The following is a 25600-nucleotide window of genomic DNA, read 5'->3' on the forward strand; positions in this document are numbered from 1 at the left end:
ATTTTGATGCACCGCAATGCATAGTGGGACATTTTTAGTCCCACCATTTTGATGCACCGCAATGCATAGTGGGACATTTTTAGTCTCACCATTTTGATGCACCGCAATGCATAGTGGGACATTTTTAGTCCCACCATTTTGATGCACCGCAATGCATAGTGGGACATTTGTAAGTAGTGCCACCTCGAAATATTGCAATAGCTGCACGCGCTTAGGTTTATATTTCGTCTTGTTTACGTAAAGCAGTTGCTAATACCTTCGACAAATGTTATAAATGTATTCGCTTGTGTTGGCAACATTCAACATGCCAGTACAGGTTCATCAATTGTTGCAAGCGGAAGGATTATTGCGACAATCCTTTTTTCCTGGTTTTATGCTTTTACATTATGCGATTCTTTTATTAGTAAAAATATATACCAATTTGGTTTCATTTGAAACGCAATAAAATTTTTGCGCAACCTGGGTCTTTTTTATTACCTGAAATCCTGTGCCACAGAGTCAAATATTTTTAACGACTCGGTTTGGTTGAATCTACCTTTGGATGTCGTTCGATTGGCTACTATTACGTATATTTACGCTGTTAGAATGGTATATGGTTGTATTAACTGGTGATTTTCTTTGTTAAGCATGTAGAAGCACGTGTTTGGAACATAATCAGCTGATGATGCGTTTCGTCTGTACAGCAGGAACTGTTTACATGTTTCTGCAATTCCTGAGTACACACTGGGAATTCTCGCGTGCGTTCCTCGTAAGCAAAGGTAGCGTGGCTTTAAATTCCGTGATTACCTAATTTTATGGAAACACAGGAGCCATCCTCTTCCAAGAAAATTTGTAAACGCCTCTTTGAAGTTCGATATTTGTATTCGGTGTTAGTCGAATGTAAATATTTATTACTATCCATCCGTGTATTATTTAATTTTATGTAGAAGGTAATTTTAAAATTGCTTCAGGATTCTAGAGGATTATTTAATATTTGCGAATATTATTTCTAATATTAATAGTTCTTTCCATATTTATCGTATATTAATATTTCAAGAAAGAAACCCCTTTTATTACATATTTTATTAATGTAAGGTGTTGTTGATAGTCTTCAGCTGTGCTGTCACCTTATTATATTATTAAGAAAAATAGAAATTTGTTGCTCAAATATATACCACAATCCCTAAAATATAACGTTATTAAATTCCTTACAAGAAAAATTTCGTTGACACTAGAGGAACTCATTCGTGATATATACCTACCAATAACTACAATATGCATAGACCATAACAATTATTAATAATAATTACATTTCTATCTCAACAAAAATAAACAAATATATACAATTAAATTTCTATTTTAAGAAAAGCCAATTTTAACATTACCAATAATATCTATACCTTTCCAAAAACCTCCAAAACCAGTGCACAATGTCGTCACTTCCTCTACACGCTATAATCCGTCTAAGAATAAAAAGAATTATAAAATAATACAATTTTCTGACAACAGAAGTGCATATACATTAGTATCACCAATATGAACTTTAAAAAATCAATAATTTCATGAATTTCTCCACACGTGATCAAAATCTTCCTCGCTTACCCTCTAACTTCCATCTTCGACTCCCTTCTCAACTCTCTATTCCAATTCTCTCTCTCTCCCTTCGTTGGCACGAAGAATTCGACATCCGAAATGGATCATCGTGTATATCAGTTCACCAATGGACATCTGAGCCCCAGAAACGGTAGAAGGTAAACAAGCGTGGAAATTATTCCGCTATCGGTTCCGAGAACGCCTATGCAGACCGTTGGTCGCGAGAGGAAAGCCAGTCGGCGCGCCAGAGATGCCGATGCAGTGACAGAAAAGTCGAAGCTGGATCAGCCTGCTGCGATCATGCTGGCAGGTAGTGAGCTGTCGTTTGAGACAAAAGAAGAGCGGGTTTACGCGTTGTCCGGAATTCGCGACACCGAGCATTTACTCCGTTCCTCTGCGTGTTTCTTAGGGCAAGCGTGCTGGCTGCCAGCGCGCCGCTTCTCGCCTCTCACGTGTTGGCGCGCTTTAATGACATGCAATTTTGCAACGTAGCTCTCTGCCCGGAGTCCTTGGCGCTGGAAACTATATAAACGGACCGCTTATAATTGGCTAAGCTAGCTGGAAGATTTTTAACCGAAGCACACCATGTCGTTCCACACCGTCCTCGCGCTGGCTGTCTCGCTGTGCGCTGTCGTCGTCGTCGCCGGGGATTATCAGCTTCGTAAGTTCACGCCGTTTCGGGATCCTATGGATCTCTTCTTTTTCCAACTCTCACGCCTGGTTTTCGCTTAGACCCCGTGTTTGCCGTCTTTGACGGGGTAGTGGCGAAGACTGTGCGCGTGAGTGATGGTGGTTGAGGTATGACAGAGGCGGAGACATCTTGTGCTCTTTTGTTTGGCATCGTTTACGTGGCTTGCAAGGTTTTTGAGTGAATGGGTGGAGATGTTGAGGTATAATGACAGAGGAGGCACTTTGTGTTGTTTTATTTGGTATCATTAGGTGGCTTGGAAGGTTCTTGGGTGAATGGGTGGAGATGTAGGGGTATAATGACAGTGGAGACACTTTGTGCTGTTTTGCTTGGCATTACTTGGGTGAAGTTAGGTAACATGCAAAGTTTTTAGTCGAGTGAATGGAAAAAGACACTTGGTGTCCTTTTGCTTGGTGCTATTTGAGTGGTTTGGAAGGTTTTCAGGCTAATGGTTGGAGGTGGTTGAGGTATGAGAGTGGAGACACTTGGTGTCCTATTGTTTGGATGGTTTGGAAGGTTTTTGGGTGAATGGATGGAGGGGGTTGAGTTACTTTGCTTTTCCTTTGATTGGGATTAGTTAGATAGCATTGTAGACAGACAATGGATACGTTTTTGGGCTACTTATTTTGGCTACTAATTGTAAGAAGGCTAGTAGGAATATTTTTAAAGGGTGAGTGGGATAGGTGGGAATAAAATGGGGAGTTATGTGACTTCTATCTAATAGATTTTCTTCTATGTTATTTAATATAGAAAGAATACGCTTAAATTTCAGGTAGCTTCTTTGTTTGACGCGAGATAGGGTAAAATAAAATGTTTATTATATGGAATATGAAAACTGTTAAATTCTCAGGTTTTCCTAATTTTTATTACGGTATTAATTTAATACCTATCTTTTCAGACATTTTTGCTTCTGTTTGCTAAAGACAATCTACTTTCCCTCATTTTCTTGTATTTCCTTGTTTTTAAGTATCATAGAAGTAGTGCAGGATTTTCTGGAATCGAGTATGCAAAGGGTGATGTAAGAGGGTGCAAATACTATAATTTTTGAGATATTCTTTTTTCCATGATCTACGATTTTCTCTCTCTTCTTTTTAATTTTTAATAATATTTCTTCAAAATAAAATGACGAATTCAATTCGCACTAAAATTCGTGTAGTATAACATACAATAAACCAAGAATTACATTAAACAATTTTAAAAATAATCTTCCAATTACCTCATCTCTGAAAAATGTCTAAATTTTCCTATTACTTCCCAAAAAGATTACAACAATCTTCTGATGGTATCAAAGTCGTGTCTAACTCCTCAACATTCATATCAATAATAAACAAATACATAAATACAATAAAATCTTGTTACTATCAAATCTACCTAACGTGATTCAACTCGAAGTCATCGTTGCTCGCGATGATCGACAGACGAAGTACGGTCCCTTTTTCCACCACGGATCAGAAGTAAAAGTTTCCGCTATTAGTTTCGTAGAACCGAGTTAGAAAGCTGGCGAGGATTTCAACGTGCCAGCCAGTTAAATTTTAGCGAAATCTGGAAACCACCGTTCACTGTGTACACATTCATTTTCCCTCGTGAATCATCGCGCAACGCGAACTTATTTCCCATTATCACGGCTAATTTAACTCCCAGTTTTCTATCAGCGAATAACCCGTGTTTACTTTGCTCCATAGCTGAAACCGTGAAAACCTGCAACAGGGATTCCGATGATTTCTCATCGTGTTTGAGGCTCGCCATCCAAGAAGCATGGCCGACCTTCGTCAAAGGTAACATCGTCGTCGAAACTTAATATTTTATATTTGATGTATAAATTTAATAATAATTTATATTTAATATTTAATTTAATATTTAAACGAACTATTTATGGAATATTTAACTTTCTACTGGAATATTTAATATTATATTTAAATTCCGGATTCGTCCTTGCAGCAGCCATTTTTCCATTTCTTCCTTGTACCATATTAAAACGAGAAGGGTTGCACGAGTGTGCCTAATTGCAAAGACGAATCCAGGATTTTTAAATAAGAAAATGGCCGACTGAACGATTAATCGTGGATTTAAACAGCTCAGAATTTTGTTTGCCATAGTCACTCGACGATCTCAAGTATTATAGCAAGAGTTTATCCATTCACTTGGCAAAGGTTTTCTTTAAAAAAGTCCGAGTCTTCTTTACCCATTTTCGATATTTAATTTGCAATTAACACACTGCGTTCAATGACTATTTTTATTATCGCGCGAATATTAAAAATTCAGGTTCTTCGTGATCAGTTCACTATGCAATATTAATCGAGGGAATATAAATATTTTGAAAAATAAACATTTCGAATGACAAAGGGGTATCTTGGTCTATAATATTTAATTCCAAGTAAAAATTTGGAAATAAAGAATGATGTTATATTTCATTTTATAATTTGAGTTATGGTTAATGGTTAAGAGGTGTTTTTAGGGTGTTTTTGAAGCGAGATTAATTTTTGAAAATGTTGCAACAGGATTGCCGGATTTCGACATGCCCCCCTTGGACCCCTATTATACCGACTCCCATTCCATTGAACACGAAAGCGGCCAACTTCGTGGAAAAATTATAGCCACGGATGTTCGAACATACGGCCTTGCCAAAGCACGATTTTTGTCCGTGAAACCGGAAATGGCCGATGACTTCTTCCGGCTGGAAATTGACGTCGATATATCGAAGATATTAATCGATGGCGACTATAAAGCTGAGGGCTCTCTGGGTGCCTTTAAAATTGGTGGCAAAGGTAATTTAATTATAATCACAAAAATTCAAATTCTATTTTTTCCAACACTCAAATTTTTCTTTCCTTAACTTCTCAAGGACTGAATTAGTTAACAAAAATTGGCAGAAGGTTCTCGAATTATTTTATTATCTATGAAATAAATAATTGCGACGTTCGATGATCCATCGTAATCAAAATTGAAATAAAAGTGGATATTTCGGAAAATACGAATAATACTTCCGAATAAAAATGGAAGTATAGTTGACAAAACACGTAATCACATTGATATCGAAATTTCTATAAAATTTAAACGATAGAAAAATTGAAAATGGAAATTCAAATTTCTAAACCAACTTAAATATTATCTCCTTTATCTAATTTCCCAATTGTTTAAATTTCACATCATATATAAACTTCGCCATCACTCTGAGATCGAGGAAAGCCTCGAAAAATATATTTCCAAACATACAACAGTTAGAAAAGAAATATGCTACTTATTTATTATATCTTACCAAGTAATAACCCTTTGATTACAAAAATTAAAATTACAAAAAGTAAGATCACACAGTCACATGCACCTGCTATTGCACAACAAAGGATAAAACAGATGCTCGAAATGGAACTAAATTAATAAATTGATATCTTAAATTAAATAAAAATCGTAAATTTTAGCTAAACAAGTCACACAAAGATTTATTCTTAAAATTTTTCTGAAAAGGGTTCTTCAACGTCAGCTTGGAAGATGTGAGATGCACGTGGGACATCTCCGGCCATGTCGCGGACGACAGATGGGTCGTGGAGCACTTCAAAATGGTGCCCACGGTCGGGAACATGCGGATCTGGTTCAGCGATCTCTTCAACGGCAACGAAGACCTAAGTAAGTGCATGAAATCATCCAGCTGCGATTAACCACTTGCGCTATAAACTATTGCGCGAGATGCTTTTGTTCCAAAGCCGTCAGCGACGTGTATACCACGTCGATAGGCATTTATCGCAGAAACAAAAACGACGTGTCCGTCACGTTGGCTAATATTTAGCTCGCAGATGCGGTGCGGTGTCAATGTAACGCCTTACCGCATGTTATATTGTAGTTAAAGTTAAAGTTAAATCGTAAAGTTAGAAAGTTAAATCGTAACGCAAGTGGTTAAAAGGAGTGACTAGACCGACTTCGTAACTAACGATCGATCTCGTAACTTCGTAATCGTATCACTGGACGATAATCGGGGAAGCTGGTGTCAATGATATAATCGACGCAAACGATTACTATAAAAAGCGTCGTGACATAATACGAGTACAGGGAACACGTGTAATTCGCTGTTTGCTTTACGATAACTGCCAATTTCAGGCAGAGACTTTCATCAGCTGAACGACGTTGTCTCGACATTCCGTCATTGCATAACGTTGACACGAGCACATGCACACACAGGTACTCGGGTTTCAAGAGAATCCTGTGCCGCTTAATTAGCATGCAATCGCTATGTCTTGCTGTTATTTGCTGCTTACCCTCGTATTTTTGTCCCCGACTACGTCGTTTGCTTTTTCTCTCGTGATATCAGCGGCCTATTACGTGATCTTTGGCCTCAGACGATCCTAAACCTTGTGTTCCTCGATGTAATAATTCTTGTTTTTGATTAGGTTAGGTGCTTCGCTGTTTCCCATTCGTGGAAGTTGTCTTAGCGAGAGATTTAAACGGGATTTAAGTGTTTCATAGATTGATTCGAGTCGAAATTTTCAGAGAATCCTTTATCACTTGATGTTACCTCTAGCCTTGTGTCACTTGATAGTTAAATGGAGTGTCTTGACATGATATAGCATTTATACAATTTTTAAAAATCCGTGACGAATTTATTATCAATGTTATGTCTCTTTGGTCTAAAGGAGTTATAGATCTTTCAAAAATAAGCGAAGAATTTAATATTATTGACATTTTCTTGAAAGAAGGCCGAAGAAAGAAGAAAATAAATTTAACGAAGAGGAAAAATAGGAAGATAGATATGCCAAAACGAAATTGCATTATTATTGACATTTTCTTGAAAGAAGGTTGAAGAAGGAGGAAAATAAATTTAACGAAGAGGAAAAATAGGAAGAAAGATATGCCAAAACGAAATTGCATTGTTTCAGTGTGTCATAGTATGAAAGAGAATCAAGAAATTTTGATAAGTCTGATAATATAAAAAATATTCAATTTGTTGTTGATGTCTTCGGTTAAAAAGAAAAAGGGCAGGAAAAGGAAGATGCAAATTGGGAAAAGGAAATAGAAAGATAGGATCGGGAATGTGGGATAGTGCTCTCCTAGAAGGAATATACAAGTGGTTTGGCTAGGTATATGAAAGATGCATTAAACTATTATAAAAATAGTATAATGAGCGTTTTTGCTAGGTTTTCTGAAAACAAGTTTCTTAGCTCATTGTTCGGATTGCATCTACGTGTCGGTCCAGCATGATTTATTTAACTGATAGTTGTTATTATCGTCTGGTTGTATATTTGAATAAATTTTTATTCATTATTTTTCGTTTGACAGCGATAAATGTTAATAAATGTTAAGTAATATCCTTCTCGAATAGAGAAGGCATTAGATCATTCTTCTTTCTGTAGTTACTGTTGGTTTAGGAATACGGTGAATGGACAATACCTCACGTCGGTTAATCTCTAATTTATGAAAATCAGCGGCACCTCTCGTCGCGTTAAACATTTATAAAAGGAATTTAATGATCTTTGGTCGTAAAACCATCGTTGGAGATGTAAAATATAGGACAATTGTTTTAGATATCGTGGAAAATTTTATCCTGATGAGGAATACAAGTTTTCCAGAACAAATATGGATAAAAAAATATTCTATAGTTCCTATAATATTGGAATACGAAAATATAGAAATCCCAAAGTAACAATATACCAAAAACATTGAAGTACCATACGATAGGTCCTATATCTATAGGGCGATAGCTATAAAATATCAAAATACCAAAATACCGAAGTACAAAAATACAGAAATACCAAAATGCAGGCGTACCAAAATACAGAAGTACAAAACTACAGAAAAATCAAAATACCGAAGTACAAAACTGCAGAAATACCAAAATACAGACGTAGACAAATACAGAAATACCAAAATACAGGAGTACCAAAATACAGAAATATCAAAATACAGACGTACCAAAATACAGAAATACCAAAATACAGGCGTACCAAAGTACAGAAATACCAAAATACAGGCGTACCAAAATACAGAAATACCGAAATACTGAAGTACAAAAATACAGAAATACCAAAATACCGAGGTATCAAACTACAGAAATAGCCAAATACTATAGTATCTAAATACTAAAATACCAAAATATAAAAGTACCAAAATACCAAACTATTAAAATATTAAATTTCTTCTTCCAGATCACGCTGCACTGGTCTTCATCAACGAATATTGGCCCCTGGTATACCGGGGAATGTTACCAAAGATGATGAATACCTGGGACGAGTACCTAACCGAATTCACCAATCGTTTCTTCTCGAAGATACCCTTCTCCACAGTGTTTCCATGAAACACGATGCTAGTAATAAAATAATCACAAAAGAACAAAAAAAAAAAAAGAAATGAATGAAAGAACGAAGTGGAAAGGAGTTCGACAGATGTCGCGACAGAGCTGAGACAAAATGGCGTCGGAAGAAGGGACGAAGAAATGGCTGAATGACACTGCTCAACCCAATTCTATGGACTCTAGGGACATTTTGTACAATTCATCCGACATTCGAGTGATCTTCGAGTACTTACTCTTCAAGTACCGAGGATATAGTTGCTGGTAAAGAAGAGTTTATGCAAACTGTTGATTGTTTATTGTTATTGAATGAAGCCTCAATGATGTAAATAAACGTGAAACCAATGCCAAATGTTAATTCGATTCTAATTAATCACATAATCATCGTTGATTATCGAAATGCATGCCGGTAACACATTAATCTCGTGAAGAACCTAGTGACATTTTAGGTCAATTCCGAATTTTTCGAACTAGCGTATCTAATATGCAAACTGCATGCAAATTAGCTGGAAACATATTCGCGTGTCGCAACCACGGAGATCTCATAATCGAACGATTGCATTTTACGATACAAGACGAACTGTCTTTCGCAATTCTCGTCGCATGAGCGATCGTTGCGTCGAATAGCATCGTCGAGGAGTAAATGGTCAACTAAATAACAAATCTATAATTTTACAAATATATACATATACATATATTTTTCTCTTTTTTCAAAATCCCTAGAGTAAACTCAACCATTATTACAGTTATTTGCTGTGAAACTAAGTAACGTAAAAATACTGAACTTTTATCTATCTTATCCTAACCCAGGTTACGATTCATTATCGCATAGTAATTCTATGTACATACATATAACGTACTAATTCGAACACGTACTAATTCGTGTCTGTTTCCTGTTTCTTACTCGTTCTTCTTTCTTTTCCTTTTCGTATTTCCAAGGGAAAAATAAGAAATTCAAGGCAGCAGGTAGACTTCTACTGGCACGTGACGTAACAATTGATTGACGATCCCAGCGAAGAGTACAGAGAGCTTCCTCTTCAGCTGTGGTTCCATCACTTTCAACACTTCCTGTCCGTTTTCGCGTAGGAACAGGTTGGTTGCCTCGGCTGTGACAATAAAATCGTACAAATTACAGCTTTGACAGTGTCATTCTTTATCAGGGTTAATTATTATTAAATTAAATTATTATTTACGTAATTATGTTTCGCATCAGCAGTGATATATATTTTCAATTATTGGTAGAATAATTTCATTGTCTACTTACTAAGGATTCGATTGTTATTAAAAATCTTGCGGACCCTCATCTGCACGTTCTTCACATCCAGGACAACGTCAAGGTTCTCCACGTTGAGGTACGTCTTTCCATCCCTCACGTTCGTGGAAACGGTACCTTTAACTAGAGCCTTGACATCGTCGAATCGCGCGTGGAAGGTACCATTTCCACTGGCAGGTAGGATAATTAGCACCCCTGAACTGACATATTAAAATTATATTAATTACAACAGTAAAAATGAATAATGATTAAATAATGATATTAAAATTAATTTGGAAGAATATTATTACTATTATTAATAGTAATAATTTACTACCCCATTTATGGTGACATTTTAAGGATGAATATTTCTTTTGTTTATTCATTGTTCGAATATTCAGTTCGATTTTTTGTTTTTCCATTAAGATATTCTTTTTTTATTAATGTAGCGTAAGTTCATGTAGTATAATGGGAGAAGAAGTCAATAAAGCAAACCGTTAGAGAGCAGAATCTAAATAGAGCAGAAACATTTGCAAATCGTGAACCTGGAATAATGCGCGTCCAAGATGAGGGCTGGCATTCGTACAATGGCTTCGAAGGGTGAGCCGAGTTTAATGTCCTCCACGGTATAGTTGCTTGCTCCCCTTACGAACAGTTCACGCAGTTGGACCTTGTAACCGTTTGTACCACCTGTCAGGGAGAGAGTCAGCTCGTCCATCTGTTGGAATAAGCGAAGTCGTGGCAAATACGTGGGATAATCAGGAGCATAACGGGTCGATATTGAAATTTGCTATGCTTCTTGCCATTTTTAGAATTTTCCGACAGTGGGAATTTGGATTTACACGAATTCAGAGCGAAATTTATGGGATCTTCGCGTCCTCTGATTTTATTCTGAATTGGAGTGAACAGGGTACCCTCTTACGATATTCATAATAAAAATTGAGAAATTTTGTGAACGTTAAGTTAACTTTGGAATAGCAATATTTTATCACTGAAAATTGGGAACTGAATCAATAAATTTTGGGGGACTTTTAGGTCTTCTGATTTTATTTTAAATTGGGGTGAGTAGGGTACCCTATTATAATATCTATAATCAAAATTGAGAAGTTCTGAGGAAGTTAACTTAAATTTGGAATAGAAATATTTTATCACTGAAAATTGAGATCCAAATTAATAAATTTTGGGGAATTTTCAGGTCTTCTAATTTTATTTTAAATTGGGTTGAGTAAGGTACCCTATTATAATATAATATTTACAATAAAAAGTTGAGAAGTTCTGAAAGTTAATTTAATTCTGGAATAGAAATATTTTATCACTGAAAATTCAGATCTAAAGCAATTTATAATTAAATATTTTGTAATCTTTGTGTCTTTTAATTTCATTTTAAATTATCATCTTAAATTGCGTACTCCTATCAAATATGAAAACTTTATAATTTTAATTATACCTAAATTAGAGTTTACTTCCAGTGATTAATCTTTCAGTTAAACACCAATTTTATTAATTATAAAATTATACAACTTTGAAAATCATCTTAATGTCTTTGAGATAGAAGTATTTATGTAACCTGAGTTAAGAAACTCTGTGAAAAATTCTGTTAATGTGACAGGAAACTTCAACTTTCAATGTATCGGGAGGATATCGAAAGAGGCGGTTCTTACGCGAAACGGTTCGACGGAAGGCAGCTCGATTTCCGGTATCCCGACGCTCAAGTACGGTCTCAGATGGTGCAGTGCATTGATCAAGCATGATTTCAGCTTCGGATCGCTTCTCGAACACTGTTTGACATACTCAGCTGTAATTGCAGAGATATTTATTCAATAAATAAACACGACTTATAATTACCACAAGCTAAATATTATTCTTCAAACAAAAATTAAAAATTCTACTTATTTAATTTCTCATTTTTAGAACACTTGCTATCCAACACTATAACTGACTAACTATAAAATATAATTTCGATAAATGACAATAATTAAAATAACATTTCTCCGATATTTTCTTCCAATTTATATCACTTTCCAAATATTCCCAGTAATTATAAAAATAAAATATCGGAAACCAGGCATTTTTTATACCTTTCTAACAATTAAACAGGTTCCAATATTAACAATGTATATTCAATAATTATCGAATAGACCTCGATTTATTATTTTTATCCTTACATTCTCTCTTTGCAACAATCTCACATCTCACAACGACTACGCTCGAACTTCGTCATCGAGGAGGGAAAAACAGGAAAAAAATAACAAAAAACCATTTCCACCTGAAAACCAATCATTAACCAGAGGATAATAATCCTCGATCACAGATGGAAATAAGCGGAAACGACACGTTGGTCGCGCGAGAAGTCAGTTGCCAGACAGCTTGTCACTTCTAACCACACATTGTGAAATTCACATGAAGTTTCTGAGGGATACTTGCACGACTGACCCCTTTACCTCGCATAACGCATTTATGTAACATTTCCTTCCACCGTTCTAAACCCAGCAAAAATCCCGCTCCACCTATCCACTTCTCCCTGACCCAAACCGAACAACGGGAACAGATCCCTGTTCATCCCTCCATCCCTCTAACCCTTCACTCATCCACCCCCAACATGGCACAAAGACAAACTCAAACAGGACACGGATACTATCCAAAAGAAGTCCGGGTTCTACGAGCAACATCCTCTACCTTCTTATCAGACTTTCACTCGCTTTCCTGCCAACTTGACTCTGATCGGCCTGGGCCCAGCAGGAAGCGATCTCGTAAGAGGTCCAGCAGCGGAAAAATCCGAATTACTCACGATTCGAGTCAGCCGAGAGAACAGTAGCAATGGTCGCAGCTACCAAGAGACAGAAGGTCGAGGTGATCATCGCGTCAGCCTGGTCCAAAGCGAAATTCAGAGGATAAAGGCTCCGTGGGCTCCAGGAGTGGCTGGTCTGGATTGCTCGATGGCTCGGATTCACCTGGTGGATTTGGATCCGCTGGTTTCAGCACTAGTTGACAGGCACCGACACTTTCGACAAGCGAGCTCGAAATCCCGGGTCCCGGCTAAACGGCACCGCTAGACTTACACTGACTATGCAAGAGGGCATTGACAGATGCCAGATCGTAACTGCACTCGGATACTTTCACTGCTGCAACGTGCACCTGCGCCTTCTTCGTCTGGGACGACAGACGAGTCTCTAGGCTAGACCATGTTAGACCTGGTCGAAAGTATACCCTAGATACTCTTCCATCTTTTCCAATCTTGCCGCGCTCTCGCGCTGGAAAGCTGCTGCCTGGAATGCTCCATGGCGAACTGCTCTCGCCCCTCTTACCTGCGCCTCGCAATCGCGCTTGACATCGAGAAATTCTTTTTTTTTTTTTCGTTATGTACGTGTCGATGAGATTTGTATCTGTGAGTGTTGGAGGTGTTCGATGGTTTGCAGAATACTTTCGGAAATTTTTATTTTTATTTGACCGTTCCACTCGATTCCTCGTGGCTATGATTTAAAGTGAAAGGACTTGGTTACAGAAGGAGTTTTAATTTAACATCGAGGAAGGTATGGGATTTTTTGCAATTTTGATTTGTGTGGTAAAAAGGAAGAGTAAGTTTAATAGTTTTAAAAGAGAAAAATATTTTCTTCCCTCGACGAAGAATTTTTATGGTCGACTAAATCGAAATATAATTGCTGTATTCAACATTTTTGACAAATCAGTTGGTTTGTATTAATTTATAATTGCGATTATAGTTTTATATATATAGTTATAATTTTTTGGTAGACTGAACGCTAGGTATGGATTCATGAAAGTATCGGAATTATAAAGATGCCAGTGACGTTTCATACACCTTGGCTGTGCAATAAAGTAAATTTACGTTCAATTTCACTCGTGTTGTGATATACAATGTAGGTAAAGGAATATTTGAAGAGAATAAAAATATATACACACCTCTTAATTTAAAACAATACGATTAAAATATGTAATATTTTCGGATAAATTTAAGAAAATGTTATTAAAGATATTTTTATTTTTTTATTAATATACAATTCTACATTCTATGTTTTTTAAATCGTTTATGAATGTTTTCACTTTTCACACGATTGTTCGTATGGTTATCTCTAAACAGGCGCAAAGTAATTTAAAATCAGCTCGCCTTGGAGAACAATTCGATCGAAAATGATTATTTCAACATTTGTAAAATGAATTTATAATAATTTCTTTTATCTACAATGCTGGGAACATTAATTATTTCTCTCATAAATCCTATAATAAATATTTAGAATATTTGAAATTATTAAATTACTTTTTTAAAACATACATTAATTCTTTTCTGTTTGTTCTTTTTTATTTTTTATTTCTTTTTGTCACAGTTTTAACTCACGTTTGCGAGATATTCGTAAGAACATTATCAAAATGTGCTATTGTATAATTCTAATATATTACATAAGAAACTTTCGCTTACCAAATAGGTTACGTATAGAATTAGTAGAGTATAGACTTATATTAGAACATTATAATTAATTCGAAAGCGATGGACTTCAAAAATTTAATAAATATCCCATCAAAACTGCGAATAAAGTCGCAACGAAGAAAGATTACGCAGAAATTGGAGAAATAAATAAAGCGATGTTAAACAAAATACGAAGTGTCGTTTTGAAAAGAATTAAAACTAGCACGAAGGCAATTTAAATTCCATTAATACTCGTTGTCGAGGAAAAATAATAAGTCCAGGTAGATTTCTTCGAATTTCTTCTTTTTTTACGTAATTGCCAGATTTCTCCTGATAGCCGTTATTTTTCTTAATCCTGTCTCCAGAATAGAAAGGTAAAGATACGTATACATGAGACGAACTGTAACGTGTTAAAAAACATATATCTTTCCATATAAATTACGTAAACACTCGGGTGTTGCATATTTGCAAAAATAAGGCTACGGTGATAAAAGTAGGAAGCGTTTCGTTAATGAAGTACTCGAGTAAGAAGACGTTACTTAAATCAGTTATTCAACGAAATACATCTGAAAATGTTCCATAACCAGTAAGAGGAGAAATCGAGATATATATATATATTCATTGAAAAATAATAAATATTATTTTTCACTTTTATTCTCATTTTTAAGTGACGATAATTTTCGAAATTTATTTAAACCTTTCTGAAAACAAATATATTTCTTCACATGAAAGATAAGGCAAGAAGATGAAGTAAAATATTTAGATAAATTAAAAATATTTTTAACATTCTCGATTTTTATTGCAATTTTAATTCTAATTAATTCTCGTTATTTTTACGTCTCAATATTTTTAAATATATACGAGGTTTTGTTATTATACAATACGAGGACAGAAATTTCTCATTTTTGAGTGACGATAATTTTCGAAAATTATTGAAACCTTTCTGAAAACAAATATATTTCTTCGTATGAAAGATAAGACAAGAAGATGAAGTAAAATATTTAGATAAATTAAAAATATCTTTAACATTCTCGATTTTTATTGTAATTTTAATTCTAATTAATTCTCGTTATCTTTACGAGTAAATTTTTTAAAATATATATGAGGTTTGGTTATTATACGATACAAAGAGGACAGAAATTAAATGTTTAGAGAAAATCCTACATCAATTTGTATAATTGAGAAGATTATCTTTTCTTCAATTGCAAACGATCTTTGCAAATTTTTTCCTCATTTCACGCACGTTTTTGGATACAAATTGCTACTCCTTTGTATCACGTCCTACCGTGACTAGCATTCGCAATCAGTTCCACTGAACCTTGTTTCGGTCAAGTGCACTCCCTGCACTTTCAAATTCTATTCCTTTCAAAACGAAGCTTCTCAAAAAAGTTTTCCTCGCTGCTTTCCTGCTGTAACAAAACAAATCAGTCTATTAATAATCTATTCGACCATCGTCAAATAAAAACTTCCAGGACTCCACATCAAAACATAATTCCTTCCTGAACGACTCAATTATTCCACATCCTCATTCTTAACAATAAAACTCACATAAAGACTTTTAAAATCCTTCACTCCACATCTTCTCCAACGTCAACCATAAAAATTCCACCGAATTTAAACGACCTTACCTAACTTCACCTTCACTAATGAAGATGAAAGGAGCAAATGAAACTAATTCACAAAGAAACTCGTAAATATTTTAATTCGGAGTCACAGATAAGCCTGATGATCAGGTTTGACCTTAAACACAGATTGAAAGAAAAGATATTACTATTTTTCCTTCTTTCAAATAAATATTCTAATATTTAAATATTCCCCATGATAAAACCCTGTCTATAATTTAAAAATCCTGTTACGGGTATAAATTATGTTACGTTATCTAAACTTCATCCCTTTTTCAGCAACCTATTCAGTATTACAAACAAAGAGCTATATAAAGACCTTCAAATTTTTCACTCTACACCTTCTCCAACGTTAATGATAAAAATTTTACCGAACTTAATCCGCTCTTTTCACCAATGAAGGTGAAAGAAGCGAATCAAGCTACTTTATAAAGAAATTCATAAACATTTTTATTCGTAGTCATAAATAACCCTGATTATCAGATTGGACATTAAGCAGAAAATGAAAGGAAAGATATTTCTATTTTTCCCTCTTGCAAATAAATCTTCTAACATTTAAATATTCCCCATGATGAAATCCTGCGTATCAAAATATCCTTGTTATAAAAATATCAAAATATTCCTTGTTATGAATACAAAGCATTATCTAAACCTCATTCCTTCTGTTTCAACCTACTCACAAAATTTTTCCTCCATTTTTTCCTCCACTTTTTCCTCTTCCAAATAAATCTTCTATTTAAATATTCCCCACTACGAAACCCTGTTTACGATTAAAAAATTCCCTGCTATGAATACCAAGCTTTACTCAAACCTCGTCCCTTCTCTTTCAACCAACTCAATAAAACCTTTCTCAAATTTTTCCTTCCATTTTTTCCTCCATTTTTCCTTCTTCCAAACAAACCCTCTAATATTTAAGTATTCCCCACTACAAAACCCTGTTTACGATTAAAAAATTCCCTGCTATGAATACAAAGCTTTATTCAAACTTCGTCCCTTCTCTTCCAACCAATTCACTAAAATCTTTCCAAAATTTTTCCTTCCATTTTTTCCTCCATTTTTCCTTCTTCCAAACAAGCCCTCTAATATTTAAATATTTCCCACGACGAAATCCTGTCTTCGATCAAAAAATTCCCCGTCACGAGTACAAAAGCGTTATCCAAACTTCGTCCTTTCTCTTGCAACCTTCTCAGCATTCCAAACAAAAACACTCGACACCCATGTACACACATAAACTCGCTATTGCACCCAGAACAAACATCCATTCCCAGCCGCATTGAAATCCGGTTCACTCCTCTCCATTTTCGCGGGCACTCAACGATAACGAAAATCCTTCGGGAAACAACGACTACCTTGTTGAGCGTGTGTCGAACGGAGAACGAGGAAATACGCGTTGTCCAGGTGACGAAGAAAAAGAGAAGCAGAAAAGATCGGTGAAAAATATCGGAGTTGGAGGTCGTTTTGTCTGCCTCCGGTTTCTTCCGGCGAACGAGAAGGTGATCTCTCCCGGGTGCTTGGACTTACGTAAGGTCGTCCGAAAATCCTGACACAGGAACGCAACACGGCAAACCCTCCTCTCAGATGTACAGTCGAGAGTGAAAGCGTGAGCATCGACGGCGTGCTGGTTTGCTGGCAGGAATTGCGCTCCTCGTGCGTTTCGTCGCGATCGTGTTCGCCTACGCGAAGTTATCGATCGTCGAGATGTCCATCCGGATTTCCATCACGTTGCTGGTCCTCTTCGCAGTGTCCTCGATCGCCGAAGAGTTTGGTAAGCCACACATCTCTGCAAGATTCCGCGTTTCGGGCCTGTGAGCTTTCGTTTCGTGGCAGGCTAGAGGTGGCACAGTGCTGGGCGAGTGGTACGTCGTTGGTACGGGAATGTAGGTAGACTGGTAGGTTGATAAGTGGGTTGGTAGGTGGTCAGCTGTTTGAAAACGTAGCGTGGAAGATTTGAGGCTGATTTGTGCCAGGGATGAATAGAATTTTTGTCTGAGCGATGGAGACATGTCTGTGGTTCATGGGGATGTTGACTGGGGATGAAGTGTGATATCTGGGGGCGAGGTTGGTGTTGAAGGGAACGAGTAGATTGTTGTTGACGAAGAGATGAATCCCAAAATCGGTTTTCAGATCTCGGAACTTGGAACACAGGAATGGTTGATGTTGCTTAAAAGGAAGTGATCTTATTGGTCATAGGGATAGTAAAATGAGAAATGTTGATACGTGGATGAAAAGTTAGAGGAATAATTGTAATTTAGGAATGTGGTCGATGTTGAAAATAAGCGAGTAAAATTTTTGACAAAGAAATGAATTTAAAAATCAGTACTCAGATCTTGAAACTTGGAACACAGGAATGGTTGATGTTGCTTAAAAGGAAGTGATCTTATTGGTCATAGGGATAGTAAAATGAGAAATGTTGATACGTGGATGAAAAGTTGGAGGAATAATTGTGACTTAGGAATGTGGTCGATGTTGAAAATAAGCGAGTAAAATTTTTGACGAAGAAATGAATCTAGCCCTCGGTACTCAGATCTCGGAACTCGAAATACAGAAATTGATGACGTTGTTTGAGAGGAAGTGTTCCTATTGATCATAGGAATAGTAAAATAGGGAATGTCGATATGTTGATACAAGGTTGATGGAATGATTGTGGTTTAGGAATGTGGTTGACGTTGAAATGAGCGAGTAAAATTCTTGACGAAGAAATGAATTTAGAACTCGGTACTCAAATCTTGGAACTCGAAACACAGAAATTGTTGGAGTTGCTTGAGAGGAAGTGATCCTATTGATCACAAGGATAGTACAATGAAAAATGTTGATATATGGGTAAAAAGTTGATGGAATGATTGTGATTTAGGAATATTGTTGACAAAGAGATGAATTCCAAAATCGGTTCTCAGATCTCAGAATTAGAAACACAAGAATGGTTGATGTTGCTTGAGAGGAAGTGATCCTATTGATCATAGGAATAGTAAAGTAGGGAATGTCGATATGTTGATAAAATGTTGATGGAATGTTTGTGGTTTAGGAATGTGGTTGATATTGAAATGAGCGAACTTCTTATACAACTTCTTTTCTTATTTAAATATTGGGTGGATGTTGGGACACTTGGTAGGATGTCGTTGAGTAATGTGAATAGTAGCATGTGAAATGTCATGTTGCGAAGAAACAGTTACTGGAGTGATTGTGACTTGAGAACGTGGTTGATGTTGAAATGAATAAGTAGAATTCTTCTTTTTTATTTAAAAAATGGATTGACATTGAGACAGTGTTGGGTGAATAAGGTGTTGAATAGCAGTATATAGAATGTCATGTGTGAAGAAAGAATTACTGGAGTGATTGTGATTTAAGCATGTGGTTGATGTTGAAATAAGCAAATAGAATTTTTTCTTTTAATTTAAAAATTGAATTCAGGTTGAAATAGTGTTAGGTGAACAGTGTTAGGTCAATACTCTATGAGTATTGACTAAAATACTGTCAATTTGATATGGACAAAAGATTAGTGGAATGTTTCTAATTTGAGGATCGATAGAATACTAATGATTCATAGGTTGAAAATGCTGCTAACTGGTGGACGAATGTGAGCAAAGTGTTTCTTATTCAGAGATGGAGTAGACGTTGATCTTGTTGATATGAATAACTGAATGACTCAAATGCAATTAGGTCGAATAAGTGAATAAATAATAAATAAATAATAATAAATAAATAGTCAATGTGAGAGCATATGGTTAATCGTGATATTAGTTCATGGAGAAACGAGAAGAACATAGTTACCTCGAAGGTTCCTCTAAATATGCAAATTTCATTCACATGGTTAAAAATGCCTGTGAAATAAATAACATAATCGCGACTAAAAAATATTTTTAACATTAAATTTAATATCCTAAATTAACGATTACACTAAAATATTAATATACAATATAAAATGCAGTAAATAAATAATTAAGTAGCATTTCAGTGCAAGAATAATTTCTAAATTAAATATATACCCCGATGAGTATATATTAATAAATTTCTACAATTATAATGGACTTGTACAGAATAATAATATATATGACTAAAAATCGGAAATTTCGTTTAAATAAAATCTCATCATATAGAATCGTATGTCTCGACCACGAAGTCGCTTAAGAATTTAGATCAACGACAAAGATCACATGCAACGTGACTGCAACAGGTTTGCACGTGTGACGCGATTCTATCGATCCCTCAAACTCGTTGTACAAGTGTCTGGGTACTCGGTGACGATTTTCTTCCATGTGACCTCGAAATTCGCGAATACGTAGTCCTATAGTGATTCGTAAACGCATATGCAGTATAAATAACCTTCGAAGAACTATAAATAACAAATTACCTTTACACCAGAGTTTTTACTCATCGAGGTTACAATACTGTTGCAGAAATCCTTCATAGTAAATTTCCTAGGAAAACATTAGTATCAATTTGTTATTTCAGTAAAATGGATAGAGATATATAGTTTTATCTATGAATTATAGTCAGTGAGATTCATTTACTGACATTTACATTCTCCATCCGGGAATGTGTTACTCGTGGTTATTAATTACTAGTTGATCAGTTCTCGTAGTTGCATATGCTACAAAGAAACGCAATATTGTAAGATATCGATGGGAAATATGATACACAAATGAGACAGGCAGTTGCTTATTTAAATTCACTGTGCTAATTAGTTAATACGCTTTTTATCGTATCCCTGAAGAACAAAGTTTCACGATAAAAAGTATGTATACAGAAGGATAGATCTATACATAAATATTTATGCGAAGCTGCTATTCATTGTATGAATTTTTTAACGAAGAAATATTAAATTTCCAATATATTATCACGAATTTTCACTAAATTAAATTAATTATTTTTCTAAATTACGTTGGAAATAATTAAACGAATTATTTTCTTTAAAAGATATATTAAATTTTTGGTATTCTATACCACTTTTCACCGAATTTAAGGTTAATATATTAAACAAATTATTTTCATTGAAAAGGAAACTTCAGTCATGTTATTTTTCGCACTACGAATTTTCTAACGAAGAAACATTTAATTTCCAATATTTTATCACGAATTTTCACTAAATTGAGTTAATTATTTCTCTAAATTACGTTAGAAATAATTACACGAATTATTTTCGTTAAAAGATATATTAAATTTTTGCTATTCCACACCACTTTTCATCGAATTTAGAAATATTAAATTTTTGCTAAACTTAATTATATTTTTCTTAAATTTAATTCAACATATTTCTACTAAAACAGAAAATTATTGCTATCGAGAAGAAGGTTTCGATTTTTACTCGCATTTAAGATTAATATATTAAAAAAATTGTTATCATCGAAAAGGAAGTTCCAGTCATGTTATTCTTCGCACTATGAATATTTTAACGAAGAAATACTACATTTTTGCTATTCTCAATCATCTTTTTCCTAAATTTAATTCAACATATCTCTACTAAAAAGGCGAAATTATTGCCATCGAGAAGAAAGTTTCGATTCTTATTCAAAAAAATAAAGAAACAAAAAGGTAGGAATAGACAATCGGTCAATGTTATACAGTAACACACGAAAAGAGAAAGGAAAGAAGATGGAATCCATGTTTTCACCGGGAATCGAATTATTCCGATCAAGATACCGCGTCAAACGAGTACAACCAACGTACACGCTATTTATGCAATTCCTCATTGTTATCTGTTTTCAATGTTCCACGTTCGTTCCTACGTTTCTTCACGTAATATCTCAGCGGGTTACGCGAAACAAACTTTCGACAGATGCTTCTTCAAAATATTACCACGATATTGGATAACGTCACTTTCACCATAGATGACCCTAATTCCCGTCTAGGCATCTAAACCTATCTCTCATTGTTCCCATTAGAGGACACGATGTATCAGAACACATTCGTATATCAACCGTATTTCAATTCGTATATGTCGTATTCACACATTCGTATATGAACCGACTGTGTGAATCGAAACTTATCGATTAAATAATTAACAGGAATGAAATCGACGAGAAACGTTGGAAAATGATTATAATAAAGAGTTAATAATGCGTGAACGTTCTCAGGGAACATGGAAGGTTTGCAAGGAAGCCAGGGGCTGAAGAGGAGACACGTTGCAGCACAAAGAGGTTGCACACAATATAGATTGCAATTTCCTTGTGGTGCTCCTTGCTTTTCTGTTTTTCCTTGTTTTATGAAAAGTTGTTTCGAAGAGAACTGATAAGTTCTTTGGGAGACAGACATTTTTCCAGAAGGGTTCTTTTCATAATTCTATTTTGTACTAGAGGTATTCTATTATTAAATTTATTATTACCAAAGATTTTAATATTGCTTATTGCAGATGAAATTTATGGAACATAGATTAGATAGGAATTTTTATTAATTTTGAGTGTTTTGGAACACGATTTTGACAGATTTATTATCGAAGGGGGTAGGAAGGTACTTGAGATTGCTTAAAATGGAGGATAGTCTGTTGATATTACCTAATTATTGCTTAACTAATCAAAATGTTAAAATTCGTTAATATTAAAAATATTAAAATATGGTGAAATCATATAGAATGTCATAAGAATCATATGATAAAATCGTATGTTAAAAATTCAATCATAATGATAAAAATATAATGCTTTGTAAAATTAAACCGTGGATATTACCTAATTACTTCTTAACTACTGAAAATGTTAAAATTTGTCAATATTAAAAATATTAAAATACGTGAAATGACATGGAATGTGTGTAAAATGTGTTAAAAATTCAATTTTAATAATGGAACAATAATGTTTTATAAAATTATACCAAATTAATATTTTTCTAATATAACAAACAATTTATTTCTTTTTAAACTAGCATACTGTCTTCACAATTACATTAAGGAATTTTTATATCTTTACAACTATAATATTATACTGACTCTATAAATACACTAAGAAATTTTTATATCTCTTACAACTATAATATTATACTGTCTCTATAATTATACTACAAAATTTTTATGTTTTTCAACTATAATATTATACTGTCTACAATTTAACTAAGAAATTTTTATATCTTTTACAACTATATTATTATATTGCCTCTACAATAGCATTAAGAAATTTTTATATCTTTTTCAACCACAATATTATGCTGTCTATACAAATACACTAAGAAATTTTTATATCTTTTACAACTATAATATTATACTGTCTCTATAATTATACTACAAAATTTGTATGTTTTTCAACTATAATATTATACTGTCTACAATTTAACTAAGAAATTTTTGTATCTTTCTCAACCACAATATTATACTGTCTATACAAATACAGAAACAAATTTTTATATATTTTTTTAACCTATTAGCCCGTCTTTAGAATCACATGAATCCTTATTCGCACCACTATTACAACACCATTATGAAATTTGCTATACGCTCATTACCAATGTCCCCATTTCGTCCCATTTCTTTTTCCACATAATCGGGCCATTGCATAAAATTCCTTACGCAACATCAACACACGTTCATTTCAATCCAATACTATCCACAGATATATCTCAAGACCTGCTTCGATCAGAACCATTGCGTGCTTAAATGGTAACACGATTCTCCACTCTCCGTGTTTCCAATCGACTTTTCCTCCGCACTAACCCAAACGCATTCACGCTTGTAAAATGTCATTCATTGTCCACACACTCTTGCATCGTATCTTCAACGACGAAATTTTAACGTCACGCATGTGCATATGCTTCTTTCTCAGAGGACCATTTCCAAGATTGCCATCCAAACGTGGCCGGTTTCGACGCGTGTGTTCGAGAGGCGTTAAACGAGATTCGACCCTACTTTAAAACTGGCCTTTCGAAGTACAATGTGGGGCCTTTTGATCCATTTTACGCGAAAGAAGTGTCCGTGTCACGTGGAATGCCCAGCTTCGGCTTCACCTTAACACTGAGGAACGTCACCGAGAGCGGATGGACAGCCAGCAAAGTGACGAAATTCGTCAGTGACTTGTCGAACTACAAGGTAAAGCTGTTTGAGCACTCGTGCAATGATTACAATGATAATGGTACCTTATGGACTCCTAATGGCACCAAGGGACCGAGTCACATCGATTTTTGCCGAAGTGTGTTATTACAAATGAATTATTTATATCTGGAAAGTAGCCGAAACTGGTTTGTTTTTTAAATTCAAATTTCTCAGACAATTCCGAATGGTAAGGTAATGGTAATTTTTATGCGAGCAGATCTTCGATGTAAACCTATCTGTCTTTTAAATTCAAATTTCCAACGATGCCTCATATAGTAAGTTGATGGTAACTTTTATTTATGTAAAAGGATCTGCAAAGGATCTGCAGAAATTTATTTTACGTATGGAGGATAATGGTACCATCGCTACTGAAATTTTTTCAAATTCAGAAGCTAATTAAGGATTAATCAATTTAGCCTGTAATTTGTCAGTGACCGATTGTTTCATTTTTATTAGGTAGAAGGGTAATGGAATTTCGATACTGAAATTTTTTCAAATTCAGAAGCTAATTAACAATTAATCAATTTAGCCTGTAATTTCTTAGTGACCGATTATTTCATTTTTAGGTGGTGTACACCCAGAGTTTTCCAGCCAAGTTCTTATCAGGCATGTACGAGTTCAAAGGATCAATGTTGGGTTCCAGTATGAGTAACAAAGGAAAATTCACTTTGGCTCTTTGTGAGTAATATTATCAATCCAACAAATTCCTCGATATGATCAAAAATAATTATTAACTTAATTAGTATAGTTATAATTATTAATAGTATTATATTAATAATTTTTGAATTATAAAATAAAATAATTGCGCACGAGAGGCGATCTTTAGCCACCACTTAATAAAATTTTGGAGACCTGTATTAATCAATATGTTAAATTTAAGATAATGCAATAGTGTGCGAGGTATTGGAATTAATTAATTGTACCTGTTAATTTTTATTCACACAATTTTCTATTTTCTAAAAAGTGTCATCGATATTTTGGCAAAAAATTTTCGAAATTTTGCTCTTCTGCAGCGAAGAAATCGTCCATTGCAAAGGTTTTGTTGAAAAACAAAATAGACAATGTCATGGGTACGATAAGGAGACCATAATAAATTATTTTTTAAATTAACTTTCAATATTTTGTACGAAAATATACAATTCCGAAGAACAATATAAAAATATAAAAAAGAAAACTCAAGTTAAAGTTATAAATAAGATATTATTATTACAAGTGCCATTTTTCTTTTCAGACGATCTTATTCAAACAACGACCATAACCAAAAAACCTGGACAAAAGATCGAAGTCAGCGTGGACGTGCAAACGATCAGAGACTTAAAGCTGCACATCACGAATTTATTGTTCGGACGTCAGGTTCTCGAGAATGTCCTCGACAGGATAATAAATGGCGCATGGCAACCAGGCTTTGTGATGACCAGGCGTTTAATAAACGATCTCGTCTCCAACGCGTTCACAGAGATCTTCGGGAACGCGTTCCGCAATTTTCCCTTCGAAAAAATCATTAAACCGAAACCCAATACGAGTTAAAAGGAGTGTAATTTGTTTGAAAACCTCGTATGGTTTTCTCGAAGAAAAACATATCAGTAGAGCTATAAACCGTATTTTTAAAAGTATATGCGTTTTCTTGAAATTGTTTTAAATTGTTTCAAATTATATTTCGTGGGCTATTAATTGGGTAAATGTGTTAAATTATGGTCCACAAATATTCTATTCGCGTTGCAAAATTATCCTAATTAAAAATGCGATGTGTTCTGAACTACGGCC

General features: G+C 34.7%; 3 protein-coding genes across 3 annotated transcripts; 2 read left to right on the forward strand and 1 right to left on the reverse strand.

Moving 5' to 3' along the window:
• Positions 1–2109: 2109 nt before the first annotated feature.
• LOC108547685 (circadian clock-controlled protein) lies at positions 2110–8602 on the forward strand. The gene is made up of 5 exons (XM_017900306.1): positions 2110–2233; positions 3943–4035; positions 4759–5025; positions 5723–5881; positions 8392–8602. Exons 1-5 carry the CDS (start codon positions 2158–2160, stop codon positions 8538–8540), a joined length of 744 nt encoding a protein of 247 aa, XP_017755795.1. The 5' UTR covers positions 2110–2157; the 3' UTR covers positions 8541–8602.
• An 886-nt stretch (positions 8603–9488) lies between these two features.
• LOC108547703 (Juvenile hormone binding protein 1) lies at positions 9489–12644 on the reverse strand. The gene is made up of 5 exons (XM_017900325.1): positions 12575–12644; positions 11448–11581; positions 10332–10504; positions 9799–10007; positions 9489–9640 (listed from the first exon to the last, which is right to left on the reverse strand). The coding sequence occupies exons 1-5, from the start codon at positions 12642–12644 to the stop codon at positions 9489–9491; spliced, it is 738 nt and encodes a 245-aa protein (XP_017755814.1).
• A 4823-nt stretch (positions 12645–17467) lies between these two features.
• Jhbp16 (Juvenile hormone binding protein 16) lies at positions 17468–25363 on the forward strand. Its single transcript, XM_017900289.1, has 4 exons — positions 17468–17593; positions 23571–23833; positions 24403–24514; positions 25068–25363. The coding sequence occupies exons 1-4, from the start codon at positions 17527–17529 to the stop codon at positions 25361–25363; spliced, it is 738 nt and encodes a 245-aa protein (XP_017755778.1). The 5' UTR covers positions 17468–17526.
• The last annotated feature ends 237 nt before the right edge of the window (positions 25364–25600 follow it).

Source organism: Eufriesea mexicana, unplaced genomic scaffold (assembly GCF_001483705.2).
Source record: "Eufriesea mexicana isolate 0111107269 unplaced genomic scaffold, ASM148370v2 scaffold1140, whole genome shotgun sequence".
NCBI classification, from domain to species: Eukaryota; Metazoa; Arthropoda; class Insecta; order Hymenoptera; family Apidae; genus Eufriesea; species Eufriesea mexicana.

What these genes read in the sequence shown, in the direction of transcription:
- LOC108547703 (XM_017900325.1), bottom strand. Translation starts at nt 12,644, where the DNA reads ATGATCACCTCGACCTTCTGTCTCTTGGTAGCTGCGACCATTGCTACT. An exon ending in CTTCCGTCGAACCGTTTCGC is followed by an intron (nt 10,505 to 11,447) that starts GTAAGAACCGCC and finishes TTATTCCAACAG; the next exon opens with ATGGACGAGCTGACTCTCTC. An exon ending in TTGGACGCGCATTATTCCAG is followed by an intron (nt 10,008 to 10,331) that starts GTTCACGATTTG and finishes TTAATATGTCAG; the next exon opens with TTCAGGGGTGCTAATTATCC.
- Jhbp16 (XM_017900289.1), top strand. Translation starts at nt 17,527, where the DNA reads ATGTCCATCCGGATTTCCATCACGTTGCTGGTCCTCTTCGCAGTGTCC. An exon ending in CTCGATCGCCGAAGAGTTTG is followed by an intron (nt 17,594 to 23,570) that starts GTAAGCCACACA and finishes CTTCTTTCTCAG; the next exon opens with AGGACCATTTCCAAGATTGC. An exon ending in AAAATTCACTTTGGCTCTTT is followed by an intron (nt 24,515 to 25,067) that starts GTGAGTAATATT and finishes TTTTCTTTTCAG; the next exon opens with ACGATCTTATTCAAACAACG.
- LOC108547685 (XM_017900306.1), top strand. Translation starts at nt 2,158, where the DNA reads ATGTCGTTCCACACCGTCCTCGCGCTGGCTGTCTCGCTGTGCGCTGTC. An exon ending in CGCCGGGGATTATCAGCTTC is followed by an intron (nt 2,234 to 3,942) that starts GTAAGTTCACGC and finishes TTTGCTCCATAG; the next exon opens with CTGAAACCGTGAAAACCTGC. An exon ending in CAACGGCAACGAAGACCTAA is followed by an intron (nt 5,882 to 8,391) that starts GTAAGTGCATGA and finishes TTCTTCTTCCAG; the next exon opens with ATCACGCTGCACTGGTCTTC.